Source organism: Petromyzon marinus, chromosome 2, assembly GCF_048934315.1.
Source record: "Petromyzon marinus isolate PM22_M1 ecotype Great Lakes invasive population chromosome 2, UKy_Petmar_22M1.pri1.0, whole genome shotgun sequence".
Taxonomy (NCBI): Eukaryota; Metazoa; Chordata; class Hyperoartia; order Petromyzontiformes; family Petromyzontidae; genus Petromyzon; species Petromyzon marinus.
In genome coordinates, this window is record NC_133668.1 from 22,275,269 (window position 1) to 22,301,297 (window position 26,029).

The 26,029-nt window shown below is 42.6% G+C and overlaps 1 protein-coding gene across 2 annotated transcripts in view; it reads right to left on the bottom strand.

Moving 5' to 3' along the window:
* Nucleotides 1–26,029, bottom strand: part of VPS50 (VPS50 subunit of EARP/GARPII complex) — a 116,108-nt gene that overhangs the window by 75,340 nt on the left and 14,739 nt on the right. For both annotated transcript variants that reach the window (XR_012945894.1, XM_076071519.1), the window contains exons 3-12: nt 22,578–22,691; nt 21,177–21,248; nt 18,424–18,477; nt 17,741–17,811; nt 8,369–8,486; nt 8,207–8,242; nt 7,242–7,324; nt 4,430–4,472; nt 3,601–3,699; nt 2,387–2,527 (exon numbers count right to left, since the gene is read on the bottom strand). Coding sequence is in view for 1 of the 2 variants with exons in the window: in XM_076071519.1 (XP_075927634.1) it covers nt 2,387–2,527; nt 3,601–3,699; nt 4,430–4,472; nt 7,242–7,324; nt 8,207–8,242; nt 8,369–8,486; nt 17,741–17,811; nt 18,424–18,477; nt 21,177–21,248; nt 22,578–22,691 (831 nt within the window). In the remaining variant the exon portion in view is untranslated. The remainder of the gene's footprint in view (nt 1–2,386; nt 2,528–3,600; nt 3,700–4,429; nt 4,473–7,241; nt 7,325–8,206; nt 8,243–8,368; nt 8,487–17,740; nt 17,812–18,423; nt 18,478–21,176; nt 21,249–22,577; nt 22,692–26,029) is intronic.

Genomic DNA, 26,029 nt, shown 5'->3' on the forward strand with positions numbered 1-26,029 from the left:
GAGTACCTATAGTGAGGGAAAAAAGTATTTGATCCCTTGCTGATTTTGTACATTTGCCCACTGACAAAGATGGTAGATTTATTTGAACAGTGAGAGACAGAATAACAACAAAAAAATCCAGAAAGACGCATGTCAAAAATGTTATAAATTGATTTGCATTTTAATGAGGGAAATAAATATTTGACCCCCTCTCAATCAGAAAGATTTCTGGCTCCCAGGTGTCTTTTATACAGGTAACGAGCTGAGATTAGAAGCACACTCTTAAAGGGAGTGCTCCTAATCTCAGCTTGTTACCTGTATAAAAGACACCTGTCCACAGAAGCAATCAATCAATCAGATTCCAAACTCTCCACAATGGCCGAGACCAAAGAGCTCTCCAAGAATGTCAGGGACAAGATTGTAGACCTACAAAAGGCTGGAAATGGCTACAGGACCATTGCCAAGCAGCTTGGTGAGAAGGTGACAACAGTTGGTGCGATTATTCGCAAATGGTAGAAACACAAAAGAACTGTCAATCTCCCTCGGCCAGGGGCTCCATGCAAGATCTCATCTCGTGGAGTTGCAATGATCATGAGAACGGTGAGGAATCAGCCCAGAACTACACGGGAGGATCTTGTCAATGATCTCAAGGCAGCTGGGACCATAGTCACCAAGAAAACAATTGGTAACACACTACGCCGTGAAGGACTGAAATCCTGCAGCGCCCGCAAGGTCCCCCTGCTCAAGAAAGCAAATATACATGCCCGTCTGAAGTTTGCCAATGAACATCTGAATGATTCAGAAGACAACTGGGTGAAAGTGTTGTGGTCAGAAGAGACCAAAATGGAGCTCTTTGGCATCAACTCAACTCGCCGTGTTTGGAGGAGGAGGAATGCTGCCTATGACCCCAAGAACACCATCCCCACCGTTAAACATGGAGGTGGAAACATTATGCTTTGGGGGTGTTTTTTCTGCTAAGGGGACAGGACAACTTCACCGCATCAAAGGGACGGTGGATGGGGCCATGTACCATCAAATCTTGGGTGAGAACCTCCTTCCCTCAGCCAGGGCATTGAAAATGGGTCGTGGATGGGTATTCCAGCATGACAATGACCCAAAACACACGGCCAAGGCAACAAAGGAGTGGCTCAAGAAGAAGCACATTAAGGTCTTGGAGTGGCCTAGCCAGTCTCCAGACCTTAATCCCATAGAAAATCTGTGGAGGGAGCTGAAGGTTCGAGTTGCCAAATGTCAGCCTCGAAACCTTAATGACTTGGAGAAGATCTGCAAAGAGGAATGGGACAAAATCCCTCCTGAGATGTGTGCAAACCTGTTGGCCAACTACAAGAAACGTCTGACCTCTGTGATTGCCAACAAGCGTTTTGCCACCAGTACTAAGTCATGTTTTGCAGAGAGGTCAAATACTTATTTCCCTCATTGAAATGCAAATCAATTTATAACATTTTTGACATGCGTTTTTCTGGATTTTTTTGTTGTTATTCTGTCTCTCACTGTTCAAATAAACCTACCATTAAAATGATAGACTGATCATTTCTTTGTCAGTGGGCAAACATACAAAATCAGCAGGGGATCAAATACTTTTTTCCCTCACTGTATTCAAATAACACACAATATGGATGTGAAATTCAGCCACAAAGAACAATCATCCTGCTCATCCCCGCCGTGTTGGCTTTGGCAGGCTCCGTGCTCACCAACCCATGACTCAAAACACAAAGGACACTGCTGCAGTTCAAAGTGCTTTAACATTACTATAAAATCAAGAAAGAGCAGAGCAGGACCAATCATTAATTCATTAAGAGGCTAACAACAAACAGATGATTGCCTGTTTTCGCATGAGTATTACATTTCGAACAGGGCAGGATTTTAATGTACAATCAATTATACCCCTGAATGTTTTTCAATAGTTTCAACAAAAAGAAAAAGAAAGAAAACCCTCCTTATTTTCAAAAGGTCTCATGTGCATTAAATACGTAACACACTCAGTGGTAGCATATGGGAACAATTTAAGATAATTAAAAAAGAATACACATCAATAGAAGGCTGCCATTCATTACATCCATTGTTGTAAAGCTTCAAGTTCATTGCATAAACTGAATCCATATGTACCTACCAGCATCTACACTTTTACATACACATGTTTAATATATACATACACATATTATACACAAAGACCCCCTTTGAGCCTAGGTAGCCTACTGGGGAACGTGCTGTTCTCGAGCACCGTACTAAAGTTTGACAAAACACATGTTTGGGCAGTGTGGCCAGCATTTACCTCTATGGCGCTTACGTTAGTCACAACATACCTACAGGGCCCAGATGACCAGTCCTGGCTGTGAACAACAATCATCCCTTCACTCGCCGTACTACCGCTCACGCGGACACGTACCGAGCACAGGTCCTTGTACTGAAGCTTGTGGAAGCGGGTGTCAGCGCCGGAAGCACACAGCTCCACGTAGCCAAGCACCACCTGAAAGGCTGTGTTGTGGATGGCCTGCGTGAAATGCATGTGCATCTGGTCCATGGCAGTCTGTACACGTTCAAAAGCAACGGACACAAAGTCGGTGTTTAAACACCACGGGCCGTACATTCAAACGAGTACATTTTGAATGAACCGGAATTGCCCGTGGACACGTTTGTGCGAGCAGTCGAATCGGCAGACGTGATGCGAGTGTTTTTTGTGTCTTCAAAATTTCACTTATGCATGTGGAAAGGCCTGTGGCCAAATCACCTAGCATGTGCCTCACCTCATTAGATCTCGGTAGCTAAGCAGAGTTGAGACAGAATTTTGCTTGGATGAATGATCACTCCATGCACAAAATGGATGTCACAGGGGACTGTGGTGCAGTGAAAACGGCGCACTTAGATTCCTGGATGAATTGTGCTTTATAAATGTGAATTATATTATTAAAATGGCCCAAGAAGTGCATTTTAAACATCTCAATATTCATATTCTTGGTTCTTTAAAAATCTCCACATTCCCCAAATTATTATCACTATGACACGAAAAGGTTTGCACTTACACTAATTAAGATATTGCTGCTTTATATAGGAAAACTAACTGATTTGGTAAAGGTGAAAAAAACCCCTTATTTTTAAGAATGTGTAGGTTCAATACATTGACTTATTGAAATTACTAATATCAATTAAAAAAACGTTATTGTTGATTTGAAGCTTTCGTGACTGCAGAAATCCATACTCTTTGGTTCTTTCGGTAAAGTCACGTAGGTATAAAATAAAAGAAATCACGACGTTTCGGGCGCAACACAACAAGCGTCCATCATCAGGTGGGGAAAGCATGGTCACTAGCCCCGGCCACTTCTTTATGACCCTTGAGCTACACCCATTTCAAACCTTTTAAAACCAGTCTGCCCTCAGCAGCGAAAGAAGTTCAACATATATACACACGAATTCCGTTTTAAAGCAGATGGCATGAAATGCATTGGAACATTTTTAACAGACATTACCATGAGGAGGCAGAAATCGACGTGTGAATTTACAGGTAATGTGGCAAGTGAAGCGCGCATTTATCAGTCCTAATTATTGCGAAGTAAACCAATGCAATTACGAGACAGTTCTAATGTGCCTGCACATCAAGCTAACCTGTGTCTTGTCCAGCAGTCGGTACGCCGTCTGCACCTTGGTATAGTGCACGACATCGAACAGCTTGCATGTCTTGGCCAATGCCACGTCCAGCTGTTCCTGTATGCAAGCAACACAATCACGTGGATTCAGTCGTCGCCTGCATTCAGGCTCATACACGACTTCTACACATTTGCCGCATATGAGAGGAAAATGCTGGTTTTACAAAGAGAAGTGACAATGAAACAGTTTGACTGATGAACTGTATTACGGCTTGTCTGTGGTGCCGTCTTGTCTACTGTACCGTTGTTTGGCCTGTCTCTCGAATGTTCTTCCTGCATGGTTGTTTGACTGTGTGGCTCTATCTGTTCTCACAATCTGCTTATTTCCCAGAGTGGGCCATCTTTGTCACTGCATTCTTGTTTGGAATCGTGGTGGTTATTGTCTCGCTGTCTGTTTATATTATTTGGCTGAGCATCTGCCATTGCCTCACTTTCGGCTTCTTTGGTTGCACAGCTACCTCACTTGTTTCATTACAAGTCCATATTGTTGAGGATGCAATGAGATCCTTGGAGGTTTTTCACCGAAAAATGCACTACTCACCTCCAAAAATAATGGTATCTAGGAAATGGCGTGACCAACACTCTCGAAGGGTTGCTGTGAATAGCCGCAATTCTCACCTGAACCATTTTTAACCCTTTTGGATCGAGTCCAGAAGCAGCCGCTGCATTTCAGCCACGTGATAATGGGGCCATACGGTCTGGGAGTGAGTCGAGGAGGCATGAACCGTGTGTCGTGAGCTGTCTGCAGGGCCCCACACAGCTGCACTTCCGAGTGTAAACTCCATTACCTCAATTTGCTCCAAGGTGTCCTGAAGCTTTGAATTGAGTTCACTGAAATAGAATTTTAATTAAAAATAAATCACAGTTAATAAGCATTAACTTTTTTGATTTAAAGCTTTCGTGACTACAGGGATTCATATTCTTGGTTCTTTCGGTAAAGTCACGTAGAAGGGAAACAATAAAATAATAAAAATATAAAACAATACAATTATTTAATTGTTTCTCTTCTACGTGACTTTGCCGAAAGAACCAGGAATAAGCATTAATTTACCAAAAGCAGTTTTTGCATGATAATTAAAGCATTCGGATGGGACGAGCAATTGTAAATCCAGCCGTAAATAAAGTATGGGGTTACCATGGCATAAAAAAATGTCACTGATATCATTGTAATAATAATGGCATTTAATTTCAGTGTAAATCTTTAATGGCAATGACAATAGACAACCACTTTGACGACTATTCTCCTGCTGCTACCAAAAATAACAATTGCTCATGCATTAAACATGAAATATACTGTATTAAATCACATTCTAGGACATAAATTACCCACGAATAAAATGTAGTGACATGCATAATAAACGGAAATGTTCTACATAGTTCACTCATTGTTTATCACATATACATAGGGATTCAACAGAAAGATATGTATTGTAGGCTCTCGCAGCAATGAGTGTCAGATTGCAAACATCGCCACTAGGGAGGCAAAGGCGGTCAGACCTAGTACTGGCCACCCACCCCCGTCGGTATAAGTTCTACCTTCAAAGGTGCTCGCGAACAGCACTCGCCCCTAAAGTCTGTTCAGGCTATAACAGGGATCTTTGACTTTGTGATTGATAAAACCATCTGGTGTGGTGCTGCACATATTTGCCTACTCGCCACAAATAATCGATTGCAATCCTCACTTGACTGGTTTATCTTGCTTGGTTGCATGCAAACTCACTGATGGTTGGCAGCCTACAAAAGCTCACACTGGTGGGGATACAGCACCCCCTGCTGGGCATATGGGGAACTAGTTCAACAGACGAATACAGTCCTTTTTAATAAGGAACTCACAGCTACTCGTATGAATTGCGAGGTGCAAAACAGAACTTCAATGTTTTTTTAATATTATTAGTTGTGGCTCATTCAAACTACAGATGTTACACCCAACATCGTATATCCTGGTTTGGGGCTTTGCCAACACCTCTGGGAGTTTGAATACAGGAGTTCCAAGTGATATATGGAGACTTCCGACGAATATAGCCTTTCCAGCAAAGAACTGCACAGCTCATTAAGGGTCCAGAACAACCACAGTTGAGACATAGGATTAAGTACATGCATGCGACTTGACCCGGTGTTAATGCAATCTTGGAATTAATTAACATGTTTACATTAACATGTTGCACACATTTAAGAAAACCACTTCTTAGTCACCTTAAAACATAAGCTTTCACAGCTCTTACAATGATCCATATTTGTTTTTGGGTTAGGTCATGTCATACTTTCATGTCACTTCTAAGTCATGTTTAAAATTGCAGCAACAACAAAACTAATACAAAAGCAGCTCTCAAAACAAAACCTGCATAAAAAGGTATGTCAACTGACAATGACATCTTGTTTATGTTGTGCCCAACATTTCACAGTAGGTGCAACCAAACTGGAAATAACATTCATCAATGACTTAGATCTGTCTTAAGAAAAAAAATTACTTCAACTTGGCTTGGACAACACTATAACCAATAGAAGTACGTAAAAATGCAGCTTCCAAACAAGAGGGCTTCCACACTGGACTTAACAAAACGGAATGTTTTTTTGCATGGACCGTTTTTTTTAGGCCCATCAATATATTTTTAAAAAAAATCTACCACTTTCTTCAATAAGCTATTGTCAAATAAATGTCAAACTACACTCTCAGAGGATATGTAATTTACTTTAAATAATCAGTGCACTTAATGTATGCAAAGGTCACCTAAACTTGAGTTAAGGGAGTAAATTGGTAAGGCTATAAAGCATCAAATATTTGGTAAGAAAATAAGCTACAAATGCATTGTATTGTTTCTGCATTGTTGAAGGTCATTGAACAAAATTGGAAACAGCATTCCTGAGACATTAATCATTTCAGTTTCACAACTCTCTAAGCGAGCTGGTCAATGCCACCTAGCTTTCACAATGACTTCTGCACAGATTGAGTTGAACGTAAGTCGATAGAGGCTGCGTAAGGTAATGGAAAGTCCATCTCAGCCACGACAATCACACGTGGGGAATTGAATTATGACAAACTGTTTTCATAAGAAAATGCTGTAAGCTATACGGGAACAAGATACGCAACTGCAAAATAGTATTGGGCAAAAAAGTACTCCACCCAAAATTTCACATTATTTTAAAGCAGCCACTGGTTTCCAGGATTTTCCCACCAACCTCACTGTGGATGTGACTTGTTTTACTTTGCATATTAGCCAGATACATGAACATTATCCCCCCCTCGGCCCACCAAGCCACTTAATGATTTTAAATTTCAACAACAAAAGTACCCAGTATATTCTGGAAAAAGCATGTCATGCAAACGGATACTAAAACACCACAAATGGGCTTGGAAAACAACGTGTTGTCCCGATGTAACCACAACCCAAGCGTATATATTGTAGCCAGATTAAAAACGATATATTAACACCTGCTGGTTTGTTAAAGGGATTTTGACACTACTCTCTTATAGCTCAGCCTCAGCTTGAAGCATTCAATAAATAAAGGGCACATTATACGTCCAGTGATCACAGATGTTGTAAATGTTTCGTAAAGTAACTAATCCTACCAACATATACTTTGTTGTAAGACACCACCGACCTGATGCAAGAGTAGTGGCTGAATGAACTGACAGCATTCTGGCACTCGAGGCAGAGCTGAATGGCAGCAGGGAAATCTTCTTCCTGCACAAACACAGCAGGGAAAACACTCAGGCAGGGAATCCCTTAGCTCACAGCAGCCACAAAAGTCAGTCGGCACTCCCCCAAACTCCACCATCAAGTCTGCAGATGCCTGCAAATAGCTAGGCTTGGAGGGTGGGGTAAGGGGAGAATTATGAGTATGATATGCCTCCTGATTCTCCACATCATCAGCCATTATCAATGCACTGCTGGATGAAGGCCTCCCCATGATGTCACCATCCCAAACAATCTCACGATGCCAAAATCCAACTCACTCCTCAGTAATCATCCTCTCTCGTGTATAGGTATGTAAAAAAAGAGGTAAAAACCCCACAAAAATCAGCGAAAACCACAAACTTATTCTCGGACACATAATCCAATGCCACAGTGGTTACTGGAACAGTGCAGTACTAAACTGGGAATGCCTGGCACATGAAGACACTGCTAATGGGTCAGCATTGCACTGCATACTGTTAAAGTTTTGTTCTTAATGACTAATAAAAAAAAAATAGGTGTACTCCAAAATATCCCGTTATCTCCAGGACACGATATAGGCCCACGTTCTATCAAGGACACACACAGTTGAGCAACATTACCACGTTCTCCACTAAGTGGTGGTGATGTCACGACAGTACCTTTATAAGGCAATGTATACTTTGAGACCATGGGAAGGAGCGAAGAAAGTCATGGGGCCACACCGAGACGTAATGGGTTAATAGATAAGGGTGAGAGGCAGGCAAAGACTCCTACCTTCGCACTATAAACTTGGTTTATTTTTCTGAACATCCATGCATGCTTAGTGTGAACAAACGTGCCTTTGTGCATGAATAAACACGTGACAAAAATGCAATGACTTAACCAGTCTTGGAGATTAAAAGCACTCACCTCTAGCATCTCACTCAGTCGGACATCTGTCCTTTGCTGCAACACAACACAGCAGGTACAATCTATCAATACATATGCATCGCAGCCTGGTGTAATAAGACAAAACTGTACCCTTGTAGATGAACACAGTTAGTTTTAAATGTCAATGCCAATTTTACACACCAGCGTCTTGATGGTGCGCAAGGACTTCAGTAGACCGATGAGGAGCTGCCGCTTGCGCTGGTTGGCGAGCAGGCCAAGGCTGGCAGCCGTGAAGCCTTGCTGGGCAACCCCCAGCTGCCTGCATACACCAGGAAATGTGAGCAACACTCCTGAGGGTTCTCATAAGCCAGCACTGCCATGAGCTAGGCACCTGGGAAACATGTGCCCTCATGTCAGCAGTTAACGGTGCTCATTCAACGAATCGTATTTATGAGCATGTAAAACACAAACACAAAACCGTAATTCTTCTTGGCTCAGTATGTCCAACCACGGACAAATGTTTTGTGAACGAATGAGTCCCATGATTGCATTGCTCAGCGTATTTTGATCACACCACAAAAGATCCACGACACGTTAATCAATGTCTTTTTATAGTGCGGTCACCATAAAATCAGTACAAAAACATTATTCAGTATATCTTTTTTGAAAGCATGAAAAGAAAGAAGCATCTAAGGGAAGGGTATTACAATGAGGGGCATTTTATATGTATGGAAGACTTATGAATACAATTACAACACAAAAGAAATAATACATATACAGTGAGGGAAAAAATAATTTGATCCCCTGCTGATTTTGTACGTTTGCACACTGACAAAGAAATGATCAGTCTATAATTTTAATGGTAGGTTTATTTGAACAGTGAGAGACAGAATTACAACAAAATTCAGAAAAACGCATGTCAAAAATGTCATAAATTAATTTGCATTTTAATGAGGGAAATAAGTCTTTGACCACTCTGCAAAACATGACTTAGTACTTGGTGGCAAAACCCTTGTTGGCATTCACAAAGGTTAGACGTTTCTTGTAGTTGGCCACCAGGTTTGCACACATCTCAGGAGGGATTTTGTCCCACTCTGTGCAGAATTTCTCCAAGTCATTAAGGTTTCGAGGCTGACGTTTGGCAACTTGAACCTTCAGCTCCCTCCACAGATTTTCTATGGGATTAAGGTCTGGAGACTGGCTAGGCCACTCCAGGACCTTAGTGTGCTTCTTCTTGAGCCACTCCTTTGTTGCCTTGGCCGTGTGTTTTGGGTCATTGTCATGCTGGAATACCCATCCACAACCCATTTTCAATGCCCTGGCTGAGGGAAGGAGGTTCTCACCCAAGATTTGACGGTACATGGCCCCGTCCATTGTCCCTTTGATGCGGTGAAGTTGTCCTGTCCCCTTAGCAGAAAAACACCCCCAAAGCATGTTTCCACCTCCATGTTTGACGGTGGGGATAGTGTTCTTGGGGTCATAGGCAGCATTCCTCCTCCAAACACGGCGAGTTGAGTTGATGCCAAAGAGCTCCATTTTGGTCTCTTCTGACCACAACACTTTCACCCAGTTGTCTTCTGAATCATTCAGATGTTTATTGGCAAACTTCAGACGGGCATGTATATGTGCTTTCTTGAGCAGGGGGACCTTGCGGGCGCTGCAGGATTTCAGTCCTTCACGGCGTAGTGTGTTACCAATTGTTTTCTTGGGGACTATGGTCCCAGTTGCCTTGAGATCATTGACAAGATCCTCCCGTGTAGTTCTGGGCTGATTCCTCACCGTTCTCATGATCACTGCAACTCCACGAGGTGAGATCTTGCATGGAGCCCCAGGCCGAGGGAGATTGACAGTTCTTTTGTGTTTCCTCCATTTGCGAATAATCGTACCAACTGTTGTCACCAAGCTGCTTGGCAATGGTCTTGCAGCCCATTCCAGCCTTGTGTAGGTCTACAATCTTGTCCCTGACATCCTTGGAGAGCTCTTTGGTCTTGGCCATGGTGGAGAGTTTGGTATCTGATTGATTGCTTCTGTGGACAGGTGTCTTGTATACAGGTAACAAGCTGAGATTAGGAGCACTCCCTTTAAGAGTGTGTATAAAAGACACCTGGGAGCCAGAAATCTTTCTGATTGAGAGGGGGTCAAATACTTATAACCCTCATTAAAATGCAAATAAATTTATAACATTTTTGACATGCGTTTTTCTGGATTTTGTTGTTGTTATTGTCTCTCACTGTTCAAATAAACCTACCATTAAAATTATAGACTGATCATTTCTTTGTCAGTGGGCAAACATACAAAATCAGCAGGGGATCAAATGCTTTTTTCCCTCACTGTATGCAAGTGGATAGAGTGCATGTGTGTCTGTTACAATTAATGATATACAGGGCAAACTGGTGCCTTCTGGATTGAAAAGGAACAATCAAAAAGTTATCGCAGCATTTGGACATCAATTGAAGGAATGATCTCTTATCGGAGTGAAATGTAGCAAAACATCTAGCAAGACATAACATTGCACATAAATAGCATCTTAATGTGTGAAAACATTCTTAGATGTGCCTCGTCAAGGTGTTTGGCCCATAACAGCAATGCAAAATGCAAGTTCTGACCCGCATAGTGGCATAATGGTGGTGGAGATTTGCTCTGGTCAAATACTGGCCCAACATTTTACAAATAACATGAAGTGCTGAAAGTACTGTTACATATATACCACTTAGAACAGTTAATGAAGGCAGACTGGGATCAGTGTTAAGGTAGAAAAAGAGGGGCAGACAAGAGCAGGTTAGAGTGCTCTTGAAAATGTATATTTCTTAGAATACTGACACCAATGAAAACAACATATAAACTTGCCAAATTAAGAATTAAATAAGTGTATACTACCAGCAATGACATATGGATGAGAAACTTGAACACTACCAAGATAAAATTGAGCAATAGTCAAAAAGTGCCAAAAAAACACACACACACACACAGATGTATAATTGGAATTTCATTGTGAGAGGAAAAACAGATTAGAGAATATACACAGATTAGAGACATCCTATTAGCAGTTACAAATGTATGGGGGCCTGCTCGTCGCAAGGGATGCTGGCCAGTGATCAGCACGAATGACGGATTGGCAAGTAAAGGAGAGAACACACTCTAAAGGATCGCTTCGCTACGTACAGTGCGAAAGAATTTCAATATGCATACATGAAATCCACTTATGTGCAAAATATTGCGAGACTGAGGACACCCGTTTTTTTCATGCTAAAAACAATACTCCACTTTGTATGTTTTGATGTATGTACTTACGATGGAGATGCGTTACGACGACCCCATGGTAAGTCAAAAATATCGTAAGTCGAAGATGGCCTAGCTTACCCAGGAGTCTTAAATATTAGTGATAATTTAGCAAAACAGAGCAATTTACAGTACCGTACTGGAAAACTACGTACTGTATGTATTTATTAATTACAATACTGTATTGCACGGTAAAATGTAAAGTAAAAATAAAAACAAGGTAAATTCTTAGCCTACTGATATGAACTGCAATTTAATAGAAAGGCGGGCGATGCGTACATCCCGGCAGCATCCCTACAGGATCGTAGCCTCGTACGCTGCTGCGTTTGCCTGCCACGCGAAATTTAAAACATTTTACAATTTGTTGTATCGCTATCGCCATCGTAAGATCGAAATATCGTAAGTCGGACCATCGTAACTCGGGGACTACCTGTATGTCTAATTTCTTGTGCACTGCATCTATGGTTAAATGTGATTGGAGTAAACACTCCTGACAGCCTTATGCAATGTAAGCAGTGGAGCGGTTTTTTTATTTGATTATATTATAAAGTCACCACGTTCATATCACTCCAAAGGAGTATATCAAGTCGGTAGTAATTGAAAGTACAATTTCAGTGCACTGGGCAAGCTACAGGTGTACACACAATGCACATACATGTGTAGAGGAGTGAAATATGCAGTGCGCACAATATTGACCGAGGGCAACTGGGGGCAAACAGGCGCGCGCGTTGCAACATGAGGTTTGCAGAGACAAACCGCCAGTTACTAAGGGGAGAAGCGGGTTCAACCGAGGTCGAACAGGTACTACGCTGTGACAAGGGTTGGCGCCTCGGAGATGGGAGATGATGTGTGATGATAAGAGATTCATGGGGCAACTGGCGCAGGCCTGGCAGAGGCTTAAGGGGAGGCGCGTGAAGGCTCGTGATGAGCAGGGAGTTATAAGCGGGAGTGGGCGTGAGAGTCGGGAGTTGTTGCCGGGAACCAAGAGTGAAGACATCTGGCCGCTGCCGCTCCAGCCGTCAACGGGATCTCAACCCTAACGTCGTCGCCGGGCGGGAGTTGGCTGAACCCCCCGCACGGGACAGACAGGTGAGCGGGTCTGAGTCGCTAGGTGCTAAGACGCTGTGTGTAGAGTCGCTGGGTGCTAAGACTCTGTGTGCGGAGTCGCTGAGTGCGGAGACGCTGTGTGTAGAGTCGCTGGGTGTGAAGACGCTGTGTAGAGTCGCTGAGTGCGAAGACGCTGTTTTCGGAGTCGCTGAGTGTGAAGACGCTGTGTGTAGAGTCGCTGTGTGCGGAGTCGCTGGGTGGAAAGACGCTGTGTGTAGAGTCGCTGGGTGCGGAGTCGCTGGGTGCAAAGACGCTGTGTGCGGAGTCGCTGTGTGCGGAGTCGCTGAGTGTGAAGACGCTGTGTGTAGAGTCGCTGAGTGCGAAGATGCTGTGTGTAGAGTCGCTGGGTGCGAAGACGCTGTGTGTAGAGTCGCTGGGCGCGAAGACGCTGTGTGTAGAGTCGCTGGGTGCGAAGACGCTGTGTGTAGAGTCGCTGGGCGCGAAGACGCTGTGTGTAGAGTCGCTGAGTGTGTAGATGCTGTGTGTAGAGTCGCTGGGCGCGAAGACGCTGTTTGTAGAGTCGCTGAGTGTGTAGATGCTGTGTGTAGAGTCGCTGGGCGCGAAGACGCTGTGTGTAGAGTCGCTGGGCGCGAAGACGATGTGTGTAGAGTCGCTGAGTGTGTAGATGCTGTGTGTAGAGTCGCTGGGTGCGAAGACGCTGTGTGTAGAGTCGCTGAGTGTGTAGATGCTGTGTGTAGAGTCGCTGGGTGCGAAGACGCTGTGTGTAGAGTCGCTGAGTGTGAAGACGCTGTGTGTAGAGTCGCTGAGTGTGAAGATGCTGTGTGTAGAGTCGCTGGGCGCGAAGACGCTGTGTGTAGAGTCGCTGAGTGTGAAGATGCTGTGTGTAGAGTCGCTGGGCGCGAAGACGCTGTGTGTAGAGTCGCTGAGAGCAAAGCTGCTGAGTGCAGGATAAGTGAGGTGCAGGATAAGAGCGGGGAGAAGTTGAGTATATGTGACCGTACAGATAGTTATAGGTGTGCCTACAACTGGTGCAAGAGTAGGTGAATAAAGTGTAAGCAGGTGACTTGTTACAACGTGTCGGCGAGAGTAATTTTTGAAGAAACTACACATGCCTGAAAAACCAGGTGCGCACACAAAGACCCCCCCCCCCCCGTGTATGGCCTGCACAGACTGTTGGGGCAAGTGCTGTTAGCGAGCACCTATGAAGGCCGGAACAGCACACAAGTGGGTGGGGGGCCAGCACCACGCTTGGCCGCCTTTGTCTCCCTCGTGGAGATGTTTACACATCGCACCAGGTACTCATTAGTCGACCTAGGGGAGGCACAGGACCGGTTCAGATAATCGTCGCCCATGTTGGCCGTGAGCGGGAATCAAACTCGGGTGATGGGGTAAAGTAGCACAGCGTGCTAACCAGTACACTACAATGCACATACACACATGCTTGGAACTGCCAGATGCACTCGAGATGGCGTAAAGGATTTCGACAAACACAAGTTCCCTAAACATATTGAGCTTTTAAAAATGGACACTTTTTAGCTGAGAACCAGAAATAGGTGGTGGTCAACTCCTTTGATAATTGATTAAGTAAAGAATGCACAGCTGTTCTCATGCTATTGGCAGATGCAGAATATTTCAAACAATTATAAGAATACTGTTATTTTATAACTTGCTGTTTGAAATTCATAACTTACATTTTTAATCTAAAGTCACTCGCATGTCTTATTTATCATCCAAAGATTGCTTACCTGCCAGATGAACAATGTTTTCTGGTGTTGTTCTCTTATCAACTAAACAAATCATGCGATGACTACCTTAGGTAAACATAGATCTCCTTAAGATTAAGGATTTACATCTCAGTGGCCTCTAATTAGCTTCTAAATATATACATTATCAATTTCACAAATGATAACAGCAGTTTAAAGTGTTTCCCCCAAAAAAGTAAAAATAATGTGCTCCTAAGAATCCCTTCAGTAAACGTGTAGTGTCATTTAAAAGACAATACTGTAATATAAATAACACTGTGACACCTATTAACATTTAAAAGAAATATATAATCTATTTAACAGCTAAATAAAGGTAAGATCCACAAGAAGATGACCACTGAGAAGATGGAGCGATGAGATGAGCTGTTGTAGAGGAAGTGGATGGAATATTAAAATACAGGTCTGTAAAAGATGGCGATGGTTTGAGGAGCACTTTATCCAGCAGCGAACAGATCATGGCTAATTGTGATGTATCACTCAAAGTAGAAAACAAATGGATCTGAAATAAATTTAAACTTTGCGACAGAAACATGACAAGCAGGCACAAAGATTATTTCAATATTATGGCTTTGCTGCTTTAAATAACATTAATTAGCTAATTAACTCCAACACAGCACATGAGTAGTACCTTATTACTGTTGATACATTGCACCAAGTACTCGTTTGAAGCTGAGTAATTCTAGAGGGAGTCGAGATTATTTGGCACTGGTGTGTTTATCCAGCAATCATCTGCTTCACCTTCAGCTGGCCTGGGAGTACTAACACACAACTGCAGACATAAATACTACAATACGTACAGGAATTCAAAGATTCCTCGCAGACAAATACAGGCGAGTGCACACACGCGCCGCGTCAATGTGCAGATACAAAACTCGGGCCAACATTTTAGAGCATCGACCGACCGACAATAGACTGGGGCGTTCTGCTCACTTGCCCAAACTGCAGGAAACATCCATTGAGAAGGCCGCCACTCAACTCAGATGGGCCCGCTAGTGGGGGCCTTCTTCCCCGTGGATGCATCCAGTGACTTAACTTCATAGGTTCTATTTGAGAGCCGATGTGCACTTTCACGATGTACAGTATACAATATTACAATTCGAGTCATTAAAAGGACAAAGAGGATTGACAAATAGCATAGCATATCCAAATAACAGATAATTACAGAAACGAAATAGAAACGTGCACGAATACAAAAATATGCACACAAGCACGGGTGCGTAGAGACACACACACAAAGATTTGTCCTTTAACCTTATACACTGCTGGACAAGTGCTGTTAGAAAAACACCTTTTTGGTTGGCTAAGTAGGCAACACAATACTCTTTGGTTCTATTGGGTAAAGTCACGTAGGTGAAAATAAAATAACAAAAAATCACGACGTTTCGCCACAACACAAGCGGCCTTCATCAGGTGAAGGGACGAGACTGTCTGGAGGACAGCGCTGGAAATCTAGAATAGGCAACACAATGCCCAGCTCCCTAGAACTGATTTTCAATCGGATTTAATAAGATTCCCTCTTTCGAGATTCAATTAAATGTCACGATTCAGGATCACGATTTGTTGCCACATTTATACTCTGGGTCTCATTTGCGGTTTCTGAACAATGTCTCATTTGTATTATCTGTGATGTTTCGCTTGCTGTTCTCGTTTGTTGTGTATCTGGTCTGTCTTGTTAACTTAAATGACTATATTACAGAAAACATTTAAATATAAGGGAGCTGTGTCAGATTTACTGCTTGTCACTGCATCTCAGACTTGAGGTTTTTTTTTACTTGAAACTCGAATTCAGTTTACACCAGCTCACGGGAATGTTGGGTGACCTTCACGAGTTTTCTAACCAGAACAGCTGTGCTATAGCCACATTAAATTTATTCCTTACAATTTCTCAAAAAAATATGAAAGTGCCTTTGGTAGAATCTCCAGTGAAGGATCAGCCTTTATATCAAAATGTATTGGGAAAAATAAACCTTTCAAACATGATTCAATCATATGTATCTTATTGCTATTTTATATTTTATTGTGAGTGCTTTGAAACAATATGCACCACGCATGATGTCTTGCATAGGTACTCAAGTACAGAAGAGAATACGGTAATGACATACTACTTTAAATAGCATTATACACGTGACAATTTCAGTTTCATATAAATAAGAAATGCAGGCATATCTGGTCTCCTGAATCCTAAAAATGGATACCAGAGGCCATTTACAGGCACTCCAGCCAGGGAATTTATGCACTTAATACAGCCTAAAGCCCACAAAGTTAACAAACATTAAACCAACTATTGGCAAAAAAATCACATCTTCTGCTGCATTTTTTTTTATTATTTTCAAGCAAGGTTGACATCATCTGTGCATTATCTCTGTCCATACGTTATGGGAGGAGGGGGGGGCAATATGAATTTTGTAAAAGACTAAATGGGGGAGGATGAGTAAAAGCCGGCTTACTCTGAATACTGGCTTACTCTCATCCAGCTTCGTGAGCATTTGCTCTATAAAGTTGCGTTGCTATGAGGGACTTACCATTTTGAAAATTGCCCAACTGACCGGTTGTCCAAGACTTGGTAACACTAACCGGAGGACAAAGGACGAATACAAATGTATTTTGCTGCAAAAGCTACCCATAGATTTCTGTATTGCTCATTCCATACTTCAGAAGACAAAGGTGCGTTGAAAAATGTGATGCAGTTGATGCTTAAGCATATTTGTCTAATCTTAATTTGAAGCTTTCGTGACTGCAGGAATCCATACTCTTTGGTTCTTTCGGTAAAGTCACGTAGGTATATTTTATAGTCACGTAGGTATAAAATATACGTAGGTATAAAATATACGTAGGTATATTTTATACCTACGTGACTTTACCTACGTTACTTTACCGAAATAACCAAATAATATATTAGTCTATGTTCTTCTGTAAAGTGTTGCTACTTTAATATAATGCTGAATAACATCTTCTTCACCACAACAAAGCCTAATTCCAAGCTGTGGTCAGACATATCAATTGCTTTCTTAACTTGGCGGATGTTATTTGTGCTGGATATGAATATATATACAGTATTGTGTAGTACATACACACAGGGAATATACAAGTACTTTGCATAATTGGGCAGCCTATCAAGTAAAAGTGTCTCCATTTTCAAAGGTGAGCAGCAGCGCTCAACTCTCTCTCTCTCTATCATGTGGGGTGGTATGCAAAAGTATTCCTCTATCCCTTGCACAGCAAGTGTCCTGCAATGAAGTATGAGAAGCTCAATGCACAGACAATGGGGAAATCCAGCAGCCATCAAAGCCAGACTGCTTCCTGAAAGTTGAAATCATTCTTCTGTCAACAGGGAATATCTGGTGATGGAAAACGAGACGTCACTCTGTAAGGGACACGGCAGCTGCACGAGTGACAAAATAACTTGAACACACGTCCAATTTAAAGTCAATAAAACGCAATTTGGCCGTAGGATATAGCTCACCGCCGCCCATCACAGCAGATGGCCTTGGCTTCGTGCAAGCTGGTCTGCAGCTCGGTCACCCTGCTGAGTTCCTGGCACATAAGCACACGGTACAAGTTATTGCCGCATGGGCAAAGGAAGGCCAGATTTTTATTTTTCCCCCCATAGCGTAATTTAAAACAAACCATTATCTACCGCTTTAAATGTGACAGAATATGTATGCTGAACTTCTTTCGCACCATACGTAACGCACTGATTATCATTCACACGCGTGTGTTCAACTGAGTTTTAAATGCACAGCAGGGAGCAGTTGTGGCAACTATGACACACGGCGTCACAGTACTCGTGTGACTGGTCACGTGGTCAATGAATTGGAAGACAAGATGACAAGGTAAGATATTTACAAAAACTTTCCTTATGGTAAAAATTCAGTAAAACCAAAATCCCCCTTAACAGGTTCTTTATTTTTGGTGATGTCTGTCTGTGAGGTCTGTGAGGGGTAATGAATAAAGCAAGTCTATGGTGGGAGATTCTTCAAACATGCCATTCATGGTTATTTTCAGGTCATAAATGTGCAGCCAATTGAAATACCAAATACACTTTAAAAAGCCTGCTATTGACATCATGTGGTCAACTGCAATTCGTAGTCATGTACAGGTATTTCGTGAGACTGTCACCGTGCTACTTACGACTTCTGGGCTTACCTGTACATAGGCTGATTGCTTCTCCAGTATCAGGTCAGCAACCTTCTTGGACACCTGTTGGCAGGGCATTTATCATTAAAGCAGATGTGCACTGTAGAGGTATAATAATTCACACTCTAAGCAATCTCACACATTTTCACAATTCAGGATTACAATTTTATTTAACAAAAAAAAGTGTTACATTGTAGTGAATGGACTGACCCACTCGTTGCTGCAGGGGTCATTGATTAAAAAAGCAATTTGATGCATGTACCATTTGCCAAATAATTGATAATGATGACTTGATGCATCGTTGCACCTCTACTGTGTGGGAATAACATCAAGTGAGTAAGCAAGACAACATCACGTGACTGAACAGCACCAAAAATCAATGGCAACATGTTCTGTATGTAATCTCTGCACTTCACACCGATGACTGCATATGAAGAGCTGAATGCCATGAATTAATAAGTAATATTATTTTTTACTTTTTTTAAAAACACGCTTTTATTAAATGTACCGTACTAGCCATGGCAGAACTCCACGACTCCAGGAAGTGGCCCCGAAGCGTGCCACAACGTAAGGGGAACGTGGTGATTTACAACCAACGTCAGTTTACCGTGGACAATTAGAGCCAAGCCGAAACATAACATATAAAAAAGAATGTTTAAAAAAATATATTTTATTTTTTATGATAGAATATAGTATTGTCATCAGTATGACATCAGTATACCAAGTTTGCAGTCGACACCACATTGGGAAGTGGGTTACAATTGAGTTACAAGATTTGAGGATACAACAGACAGAGTGAGTTAATAAAAAAGCGTGTAAAAAAAGGAAACAATTAAAAGTACTGTACTCTTGGTTCTTTCGGTAAAGTCACGCAGAAGGGAAACAATAAAATAATAAAAATATAAAACAATAAAATTCTCACGACGTTTCGACTGCAACACAAGCAATCATCATCAGGTGAGAAAACCACAACAATAAAATTTGAAAAAAAAAATTCTTGTTTGTGGTTTTCACACCTGATGATGATTGCTTGTGTTGCAGTCGAAACATCGTGCTAATTTTATTGTTTAATATTTTTATTATTTTATTGTTTCCCTTCTGCGTGACTTTACCGAAAGAACCGAGAATATGAATCCCTGCAGTCACGAAAGCTTTAAATCAAAATTTAAAGTAATGTACAGAAATAAAATGTTGATTTAATGCAGTGTCAATAGAAATTATCATTAAACACTGTACAGTCATTAATAAATAAGTATATAAACGCTACATATATGTATTACCTCTATGTACGGGTTCGCAGAAAGAATGGTATGATAAATCAATGTTAAAGAAAAGCAACTAATTAATTTAAACGCTCACTTGGCCACTTATTTAATTTTCATTTAAATTTTGCTGCTAGTGTTTCAAACTGCGTGTTTTTCAATCCATTACCTTTAGACGCTGCATATGAATGAACTGGACTTTTTGCTCACTCTGCTGGTTTACTTCTTGTACAAATATACTTTATATTTGCAAATTAAATATAGGTGGACTTTGAATATCTGCTTATCCTTTACATCTCTGGATTAAACCTATGGTAGAGACATATTTGATTTGACCACAAAGGAGAGAATGCCTCCTAAAGGGACATCATTCATGCCAAGGGTTTATTAAATGCAGCTTTCTACATGTAATAATTAACACATCCGGGTACAACTACACGAATTACTTCACACATCAACCACGCTGACACAAACACAGCACTTTGGCAAATCGGAATGGACAAATGGGATTTTGAAGGCTGGAGATAGACTGCACTGAGATAACAATGCACTGCTGAATGTGCCTTCTTGGACGATGTATGAACGTGCCTGTCACCGCTGTTAGAGCGGCATATCATGGACAGCTTGCCTCATTAACATGAAACTATAAATGACCGAGGAGGGAGGTTACACAATCACACCATATTGTAATTTGCATGATTAATTCACATCTCACATATCTCACCCATGTTGAGCAGTACAACCTAGGGTACAGTATTGATTCGATACTCAAGTGTGTGTTCCAGATGTAATGCGCTCAGTAGCAAACTGTCCATTGGGATACAAATGCATTAAGTCATTTTGCTCATTAAAAACAGAGCACACATTTGTATGCAAGTGTGTTGCAAGTATTAATTTTGTAATGGTACTATTGTAAATTCACTGTTATTTTCATGACTACCAAAAACAAAAATGCTTTGTTGCAATATCAAATAGAAAGTGAAAAGGTATTGTTGGTCAGATGCTTTCAATTGGTTCAGTGGGTCTTGGGTTAATTGTATGCATGGGCGGGTAGAATTTTTTTAAATCATATTTTTTATAGCAGACATCTAGCCAATTGTATTTTATTTATAAAAAATATATAAACAATTGCTCATTGACACTTAATGTTTGCAATTACTCAAAAGTAATGAAATAATAAATAAAGCACAAGCATCAGCACGTAATATAGCAACTGAAATAAACCAGGGCTGTTTTGCAAGCTGTGCAGATAATCACTGAACAACAAACTTTCTCTGTGCTCAATACATCCAACACTATTCCACGAGAAGCACTTCTCTCACCACCTTTGCTGGGCAAACATTTCATAGGCAAGGTAATGTGAGCACTCTGACCAGCAGTACCCTTGCCACTGCTGACAATAAGAAGCCAGAGCTTCCTCCTTTGTTCGATGCCATGTGCGCTGCTGCACGGAACTAAGAGGGAGAGGGGCACGCAGGGGTGGGGGGGAGGGGGCCTCACCACTGCCTGCTGCCGCTTCAGCCTGTCCCGGTACTCCTCCAGCTCGGCCAGCTGCATCACCTCAGGCAGCTTCTGTTGGTCGCAAAGAATTGCATGGGCACGGCTCGGCCAAGCAGCAGTCATTGGGGGGGGGGGGGTGGGGGGCAGTCGAAAGGATGACGAGGTCAAAGGAATCGTGGAGTTTAGTGGAAAAATTGACTTTTATGCATTTAAAATAAGTAAATGAGAGATTTGATGAGGACAACAGAGTTCACTAAACAATTGCACGTATTTAGATTTAAAGCTTTCGTGACTGCAGTGATTCATATTCTTGGTTCTTTCGGTAAAGTTACGTTTCCCTTCAACGTGACTTTACCGAAAGAACCAAGAATATAATTGCACGTGTATTTGCAAAGCAAAATATCCATGCTGAAAGCAACAAACATGGTAATCCACGGCAGTCGAATGTGTATATTAACGTTATTATGACCTATAGTAAATGAACACAAGCCCAAATGATGTGAATAAGTAAATAGTTGAACCATACACTTCTAAGCAGCTTACACTTTAATTCAATATTACAAAGACATCAGGAGTGGGTTATTGTTAGGTGTAAGTTTGCTCCAACAAATAGATGGGCATTGATTTTTACGGCTGTCCTTGGAAAATTTTAATACTACACCTACCTTTCTTTGTGTTTTTTAGGAATGTATGTCTCTAAATGTCACCTTCATTAACAATATCATAAGAGCACCCACACGAAATGCTTAAAAGATATGGAAAAACGCCAGCAAAAAAGTATGTGCCAATCCGGCCCAATGCAGACAAGCATTCACACTTAATTAACAGAACTGCTTGTGTCATGCAATAATCTATTTTTACCAGAATTCAACTGAGCATGTGCGTTTTGTCGGGTGATTGCTACAAGCTGACTGCATGAGTTCTGGACTGTGCATGAAACCTAGTGGGGTGTATATCCTTAGGCGTGTATCCAACTTGTGGAGGCAACGCTGATTTATACACACTAAACATATCCACTGCATGAAAATTTAAACATATAAATACGCATTACAGGTGACGTTTTGGGCAATGGTCCATATTCATAGCACATATATTTAACGTTCAAGTTGTTTTTGTCCTGATTTCCATTTGCTTCATCGCTGTTATTTCATTGAATTTGTTTTGATTCTAGATTTGAAGTTTTCGTGACTGCAAGGATTCATACTCTTTGTTTTTTTCGGTAAAGTCACGTAGGTAAAAAATTAAAAAAAATTCAAGTATGAATTTGTTTTGCTTTGTCATTTTCGTGAACCAGGCAACTCTTACAAAATATACTATTCGGTTCTTTTGAGTTCTCACCTGGTTAAACAAAATAATCTCGACACATGAAACTCACAGTTTAACAGTACATAGCCAAAGTACCTCCAGCTCATATCGCACGGGGTCGAAGGCCTCATCGTCGAAGTAGACCTTCTCAATGCTGTCGATCACCTCCTGCTCTGCCTCGGGGTTACAAGGGGTATCTGGCAGCTCCTCCTGCCCACGTGCATGCACACACAATGAAACATCATCATACGTCTTTATTTACCAGGAAAGTCGCACAGAGACTTGATAATTTTTTGAGGTTCTTGCATATGGATACCTGGTCAATTCTAATTCAGTAGTTAAATTCGATGGCTAGCCTTAAGAAAACACACATGATGGGACACCACTCAGAAACAAGTAGAGACAAGTCAGCAACTCGCTTGCTGTACTGCCCACATGCAGTACAGTGCGAAGACGCTGTGTGTAGAGTCCCTGAGTGCGAAGACGCTGTGTGTCGAGTCGCTGAGTGCGAAGACGCTGTGTGTAGAGTCGCTGAGTGTGAAGACGCTGTGTGTAGAGTCGCTGAGTGTGAAGACGCTGTGTGCGGAGTCGCTGAGTGCGAAGACGCTGTGTGCGGAGTCGCTGAGTGCGAAGACGCTGTGTGTAGAGTCGCTGAGTGTGAAGACGCTGTGTGTAGAGTCGCTGAGTGTGAAGACGCTGTGTGTACAGTCGCTGAGTGCGAAGACGCTGTGTGTACAGTCGCTGAGTGTACAGTCGCTGAGTGCGAAGACGCTGTGTGTAGAGTAGCTGGGTGCAAAGATGCTGTGTGCGGAGTCGCTGGGTGCGAAGACGCTGTGTGTAGAGTCGCTGAGTGTGAAGACGCTGTGTGTAGAGTCGCTGAGTGTGAAGACGCTGTGTGTAGAGTCGCTGAGTGCGAAGATGCTGTGTGTAGAGTCGCTGGGTGCGAAGACGCTGTGTGCAGTCGCTGGGTGCGAAGACGCTGTGTGTGGAGTCGCTGAGTGCGAAGACGCTGTGTGTGGAGTCGCTGAGTGCGAAGACGCTGTGTGTAGAGTCGCTGAGTGTGAAGACGCTGTGTGTAGAGTCGCTGAGTGCGAAGACGCTGTGTGTAGAGTCGCTGAGTGCGAAGACGCTGTGTGCGGAGTCACTGGGTGCAAAGACGCTGTGTGCGGAGTCACTGGGTGCAAAGACACTGTGTGTAGAGTCGCTGAGTGTGAAGACGCTGTGTGTAGAGTCGCTGGGTGCGAAGACGCTGTGTGCGGAGTCACTGGGTGCAAAGACGCTGTGTGTAGAGTCCCTGAGTGCGAAGACGCTGTGTGTAGAGTCGCTGGTCGCGAAGCTGCTGTGTGCGGAGTCGCTGAGTACCAAGACGCTGTGTGTAGAGTCGCTGAGTGTGAAGACGCTGTGTGTAGAGTCGCTGAGTGCGAAGACGCTGTGTGTAGAGTCGCTGAGTGCGAAGACGCTGTGTGTAGAGTCGCTGGGTGCGAAGACGCTGTGTGTAGAGTTGCTGGGTGTGAAGACGCTGTGTGTAGAGTCGCTGAGTGTGAAGACGCTGTGTGTAGAGTCGCTGAGTGCGAAGACGCTGTGTGTAGAGTCGCTGAGTGCGAAGACGCTGTGTGTAGAGTCGCTGGGTGCGAAGACGCTGTGTGTACAGTCGCTGAGTGCGAAGACGCTGTGTGTACAGTCGCTGAGTGTACAGTCGCTGAGTGCGAAGACGCTGTGTGTACAGTCGCTGAGTGTACAGTCGCTGAGTGCGAAGACGCTGTGTGTAGAGTAGCTGGGTGCAAAGATGCTGTGTGTACAGTCGCTGTGTGCGGAGTCGCTGGGTGCGAAGACGCTGTGTGTAGAGTCGCTGAGTGCGAAGACGCTGTGTGTAGAGTCGCTTAGTGTGAAGACGCTGTGCGTAGAGTCGCTGGTCGCGAAGCTGCTGTGTGCGGAGTCACTGAGTGCGAAGACGCTATGTGTAGAGTCGCTGTGTGTAGAGTCGCTGTGTGTAGAGTAGCTGGGTGCAAAGATGCTGTGTGTACAGTCGCTGTGTGCGGAGTCGCTGGGTGCGAAGACGCTGTGTGTAGAGTCGCTGAGTGCGAAGACGCTGTGTGTACAGTCACTGAGTGCGAAGACGCTGTGTGTACAGTCACTGAGTGCGAAGACGCTGTGTGTAGAGTCGCTGTGTGTAGAGTCGCTGAGTGTGAAGACGCTGTGTAGAGTCGCTGGGCGCGAAGCTGCTGTGTGCGTAGTCGCTGAGAGCAAAGCTGCTGAGTGCAGGATAAGTGAGGTGCAGGATAAGAGCGGGGAGAAGTTGAGTATATGTGACCGTACAGATAGTTATAGGTGTGCCTACAACTGGTGCAAGAACAGGTGAATAAAGTGTAAGCAGGTGACTTGTTACAATGTGTCGGTGAGAGTAATTTTTGAAGACACTACATATGTACCACCCAACTCAGCATTGTATGTGTGGATGGATCTGTATACATTGCAATGCAGAAACTTACATACATGATCAAGTTACATGTTAACAATGTGGAGTGATGTCAATACATGTTGTGTTGAAAACATATATATGTAATAACCTGGGATGAAGGGAATTCAACAAAACAGATATCGTATATTTTTTTTATTTTAACTTAGCGTATTTTCCCGCATATAACCCGCGGGGTATACCAACTTTTACAAACAAAACAAGACCCTGTGGGGTATATGGAGGTACGGGATATCCCAAAAATATTTTACACGTGTGACATGCCATAACTCGTTTAATTTTTTCATGTTAGGACTATCCACTATGCAACACTTACCTTTGACTAAAGCACTGCTGAATAAACCACTCACACTAAAATTGCACATGCTATCACGTTTTAAATTATTCAAATTGTTTGTACAATGAAACGACAATGTTTGAAGTGGGCGCATTTTGTTTACCGTAATACTTTCAGTGCTGTAGGGGGGTGCGAATGTTTCAGCTGAGGCTATGGATAGCACAATGAGGAGGGCCTTAACAAGCATCTACCAAACGCGGAATCATAATTGCCAAGTCCCTTAGGCTGCTGCTATTGGCTGAGCACTACACAATCACGACCATGAACTTTGTTTCAAACTTCCAATGGCTTTGTTGCCAGGAGGCAATGGCATTACCGTAGTGCTGCTGTTGTATGCGCAGTGCGCAATCTACCAGTGCTAAAACTGTACAGGGGTAACTACCGGTCCAGTAGCTGTAATATGATGAGGTCGAATGCTGGTAAGCCTAACAGTACGCTTACTTATCTACCAGTTATGTGTTACTTATTTATTGGATATTTACTTTTGTTACTTATTTACTGCTTTAAGTTCACTCGTTTCCGGTTAGTTTGTTTTCTTTGTGCACGTTATGATTTTAATGTTAACAATTGATAGTGGAATGTATTACAAATGTAAACTTCGTATTTATATGATGGAATCAAGCTGCGGTAACGACGTTAAAGATATGAATGCAAGCGGGGTATATGACGATGCGGACTATCTGAAATGTTTTAAACAAAACGCTATTTTTGCGGGGTATATGCGTCTGCGGGTTA